General features: G+C 51.6%; 1 protein-coding gene across 1 annotated transcript; it reads right to left on the bottom strand.

Moving 5' to 3' along the window:
• Positions 1–2,695: 2,695 nt before the first annotated feature.
• On the bottom strand, positions 2,696–5,044 carry ADO (2-aminoethanethiol dioxygenase). The gene has a single exon (XM_073548298.1). The coding sequence runs from the start codon at positions 4,935–4,937 to the stop codon at positions 4,161–4,163; it is 777 nt and encodes a 258-aa protein (XP_073404399.1). The 5' UTR covers positions 4,938–5,044; the 3' UTR covers positions 2,696–4,160.
• Between the last annotated feature and the right edge of the window lie 239 nt (positions 5,045–5,283).

Below are 5,283 nucleotides of genomic sequence, written 5' to 3'. Positions count from 1 at the left end.
GCAAGTGACCATAACTATACAATTAGCATAATTCGGGGCACATTCCGACTGGCACGCCATGCACGTCTAGTTGGCATGTGGTCAGAGTATGCTTGTTGTCTACTTGCCACATTACTACCCTGTTTCACCACCAGTCCTGGAGAATCCTTACAGCAAACACAGAGAGTTCACCAGTCTGCATTCAGAATAACTGCAGGCTTCCCTGAAAACCTGGGCAACCCTTTAACTATCGCAGGTAACAAGCTTACAAAATTAACACAGGCATGCAACTGTCAATGCAATCAGAAGTGGGCTACCGATGCCAACTTCACTCCCCCCCCCCCCTTTTGTATGTATGAGGAGCAAAAAACAAACTCTCCCATCTAGGGTCCAGTCCTGAATACCATCCAGATCAGCGATCACTTTTCCACCAGCTAGTCTCTGCCACTTACTAGGCCTTGCAACATCATGGAGCCTAAAGAGCAGCAGAAGCACCCAGGATGATGGGCAGAGACTTGCCAGCACAAGAGTAAACTGCCCTGGTCCCTCTACACGAGAGCAAACTGGAGGCCGATCAGGGAGCTCAAAACATTTATGGAACTTCTTGTACATTTTACTTGATTCCCAACGATGAGCTGATCTTTTATGGCTCTATTTATATATGGATTTTTAGTGTTGAACCATTGCTAAAAATCTGCAACAAGGTAAAGTGCAAAATGTGAATGGGGTCTACAAAACCAGATTTGCACCCAAGCAAATAAGGCATTGTATCCTATTCACATTATGCAAGTGAAGGGGTGGATAATTATCCCTCTAAAAATCACCTAAAGTTTACATCAGCGCATCCACCGCTACCGTGTGCCTGGCTTTAAGCTCTGTACATCTTGGGCGACAGTCGGCCAAACCAGCAGATTTCAGTAGGTCCAGCCAAGCCCAAGTATGTGGAGGCCGCCTGACCGATAATGCCTGTTAAGCCGGGATCACACTATCATGTGTGATGAGAAACTCGCATGAGTCTATCGCATCAACACCCGACGCTACTGCCGGCACTCGGGACCAGAGCTGCGGCTGCATAGAAATACATGCAGCCACTGCTCCAGTCCTGAGTGCCAGCGTTGATACGAGAGACTTGTGCAAGTTTCTCTCATCACACATGGTAGTGTGATCCCGGCCTTAAGGGTATGTGCACACGTTGTAGATTCTGGGGCGGATACGGCCCTGCTGATCCGCAGCAGATTCTCCTGCGGTGTACAGTACCATTATAGGCAATGTAAAATCAAGAGCGCTGTGCACATGCTGCGGATTTTTCTGTGCAAATTTGCTGCGGTTTTGAATCCGCAGCATGTCAATTCTTTGTGTGGATTCCACAGCGTTTTTACACCTCTTCCATTATAGGAATCTGCAGGTGTAAAAACGCAGGCGAAATCCACACAAAATCCGCAGGTAAGACGCAGGTCATTTTACCTGCGGATTTAGTAAAATCCGCACATACCCTAACAGAAGGATCAGACCACTGGTATTTCAATGACAGATCAGTTTAAGAATTTTCTTCTCATTGAAAAACGCTTGGTCTAGCCGCCTGCCCCTTTGTACAGGAGGGAAGAGGCCTGTTAGCCAAAATGTTCATTAGGCAGACAACTATCTCACAGCAATGGCCATCTATAGGCTCCCGTCATAGAAGTCCCTCTGGCTTGGCACAAGTATGCAAGGGAAATTTGAAAAGAAAACCGGATGTTTGCGTTCCGAGCCATGGGGGGGGGGGGGGGAAGAACACCACAGAACACAAAGCAAGGGATCAGTTTTCTTTTCAGCTTCTCTTATGCGTTTTGGGCAAAGCAGGAGGGACACAGATGCTTGCAGGTACAAGGTGGGGTCTGCAGAGCACCCATCCTAATGGCCACCGGATAGCGCCTGGCGTATTGATTTGCACCATCTCTTCTATTCAATGCTGATGCCCTCTGATCCCAGCTGAGCCATGATGCAAGAAGTATGATTGGCTGCAACGGTCTTTTGCTGGAATATTTCAGGCACCACTAAAGGCCCCGTCACACACAGCGATATCACCGATTGTGACGCCAGTTATATCACTGTGCATGACATCGATCAGCGACTGGCCCCCCTACTGGGTATCGCTGATCGCGCTCCATCGTCCTGGGCCGTTTTTTGATCGTTGGTCTCCCGCTGGCCAGCGCACATTGCTGCGTGACAGCGAGAGACCAGAGTCGCTGGGAGCTGGTTTCCAATGTAAACAGCGGGTATCTAGGAGCTGCGCGGCTCTTAGATACCCGCTGTTTACATTGGAAACCAGCTTGCTCGCTGGTCCTGATGACTGGAGGGGCTGTCTAACACTATGTCCCAGCGATTCCCATCCATGTGGGATCGCTGGGACATTGATACGTGTAACGGGGCCGTAAAGGCATTAGCGCTGGATCGGCAGCAGGGCATAGAACATACACACACACATACACAAATTAGCCCTCCTAACCACTGCATGTCTTTACCAACCTGTTAGACCATGTATTTAAGCTCGTTAGGTCTTCCCTTATTGTCCGCAGTCCTAGGCAACACAACATAAGAATTTTTTTTAACCAATAGAAAACAAAGGTTTTTTTCCCAAGAAAAATACATTTATATTATATAATTTGTGAAATGTAGTAACAGAAGAATTTAACATGTCAATTACAGTGAAACGTGGAAGAATACAGCAGGGACGAGGTCGATAAGCAGATCATGACTCAGCTTTAAGGCCCATTAACAAACTTGAAAGTTCAATATAATTTTTTTTTAGTTTTTCTAAATGCATTTTACCCCAAGACTTATAAATACTAATAGGAAGGAAAGAGGCAGTAATGTCAATCACGATTCCCACACTTGTCAGTCATTTCAAGAAAATCAATGTAGTGGTCGACGACGACGGCTGCCCCCCGCTCCCGCGTGCAGCCCCCATTGGAGGTTACACATACACCATCCATTACTCGGCTTCCAGATCATAAACACTGAACTTCATGAAGGACAATACGAAAGGAAACTTCGGAGGAATGTTGCATCTTTAGAGGATACTGTCAGTCAGTGGAGAATCCCCCCTCCTTCTCCCAGAGTTCATCCTGAGACCAAGTATATCAAGAAATATTCATTAACAGCAGACGCCCCTTAAAATAAAAAAACTCTACATGACAGGAAGAGTCCAGGAAGTGAGATACAGCACGAGAAAAATGGCCGTGCACTATATATAGCGGGAGCCGTGCATTACACAGAACGGCAGAGGTCTGGTAGTGAAACATGCGCCAACGCCACAAATCCTGGCCTAGTAAACAATGGTGACCTATAGATCAGGGGCCTGACAGCTGGATAATCCAGGAAGGATGACTCTCCAGGCAACGCAGGACTACAACACCCTGCAGGCTCTGTCAGCTGCGCTGTATGGACATAGAGTTGTGCAAAAGTTAAAAGAACGCAAATAATGTCCCCGTCCTCCTCCTGTAGGGACAGCGGGATCGCCGGAGAGTGTAAACCAGAGTCAATAAATAACAGATCGGGCCTCAGGGACACAGGGTAAGGCCTCATTCACACAGCCGCAGATTGTGGCTGTTTGTGTCTTTTTTGGACAAAGTCTGGAGGGAAAAAAAAAACAAAAAAAAAAAACCCAAGAACAATGGAGACGAGTTTTCCATGGATCAAGTTTGCAAACTGATGGATCCATGAGAAAAAAAAAAAACCAAAAACAAGCGGCACTGACAGCGGTCACTGCCATCGGGCGCAGTTTGGGTTTTTTTCTCTTTATGTGGACGTTACTCAGAAAGATGGGAGAAGCCAGAAGAGAATACAGGTGGTGTGAAGGAGGCCTTAGACATGGCGGCAGGGCAGTAGCTTGGTGGGGGGCGCTGTAGGTCGGCGTGTACGGGCGGGGGGCAGTTGTCGGCGTCAGTAGCATCTCGCACACATCTATACTTCGGCAGCTGAGAACGACAAGGGACGGGGGTCAGCCGCCATTTTTCGTGTCCTAGGGCGGCCGCGGAGAGGAGACAGTCCGTAAAGGAGTCAATAATGGACATTATCCCATGGTTTCCACATGAGCACAGACTCCTTCACTAGTAAAGAGGTTCTGCAGCGGCAGTGAAGAGGCCGGAGCCTCAGTCCCCACACTGATGACTGACCCTCTCTGGGGGGCTGGAGGTAGGTGGTCACACAGACACTTTGGGCCCCGGGTAGGGCTCGCCCCCGCACCAGAACTCGTCCGGTTGGGGGATTTCCAGCAGCCACACTTCCCGCGGGTGGACCCCGGAGGCCTCGGCGGCGCCGGCCCCGCTCTGCTCGGGGGCGGCGGAGGACGGGGCCTGGCTCGGCGGCAGCAGCTTGTAGTAGTGGCAGTCCCGGCCGTCGTCAGGGTCGTACGGGGGCGCCAGGATGTCCAGGAAGGCGGCGGGCCCGTCCACGGCGCTGATCTGGTGCAGGTTGTCCCGGTGCGGGCTGAGCTGGCAGGGCGGGCTGCTGTCGCTGTACTCCCCGGTGGAGCGCAGCACGGCCCGCAGCACGGAGCCGGGACTCCCGGGAGGCTGAGTCTCCGCCTTGTCGAAGCCGCTGATGCGCACCTTGCCGTACAGCACCTTGAGCATGCCGTGCATCCCCGGGTGGTCGTGCAGCGGGATGCTGGAGCCGCCCTTCAGCAGGAACACCCCCATAGAGAAGCCGTCCGTCTCACAGATGTGCATGTAGGTGACGGGCGGGCTGTGCGGCGGGGACGCCGGGGCCTGCGCGCTCTTCCGCGGACGGATCTTTAAGTCCTCGGCCCGGACCTCGCTCACCAGCTTCCTCAGCTGCGTCACGTTCTCCGCGAAGCTCTTCCCGTCCACACCGCTGCCGCCAGCACCGCGGAACGTCAGCCGGGCCTGGCGGGCGATCTTCTGGATCAGGGAGTTCATCTCATCCCTCGGCATCTCCCTCCCGCTGGCGTCTAGCATTGACGGCTCCCTCCTATCCGCCACATGCCCCGGTGCCCGCAGCCGTTACACGCAGCTCTGCTCCCTCATGATCCGCCACCCATTCATGCAAATAAATAGCGGACACACGTCTGCCCCGGACGCGGCGCTCAATTACCGTGCTGCGGGGGATTGTGGGACTTGTAGTCCAGGCCTGGCTTGTTTCCTGGGATTATTGTATGTAACGAATTACATAAGTGTATTAATGAGGACGGTGCTGTCGGTGACATCCCCTATACACCGCTGCACACCTCGGGGGTCACGGGACACCCAAACTGAGCGGATAACAAGTAATTGGAGTTTTCATTAGGACTACAAATCCCATAAT

The sequence above is a fragment of the Dendrobates tinctorius genome, unplaced genomic scaffold, assembly GCF_039654945.1.
Source record: "Dendrobates tinctorius isolate UK_male_01 unplaced genomic scaffold, ASM3965494v1 ptg000156l, whole genome shotgun sequence".
Taxonomy (NCBI): Eukaryota; Metazoa; Chordata; class Amphibia; order Anura; family Dendrobatidae; genus Dendrobates; species Dendrobates tinctorius.
The sequence above is the reverse complement of the archived record's forward strand: the minus strand, read 5'-3'. Positions and strand labels throughout refer to the sequence as shown.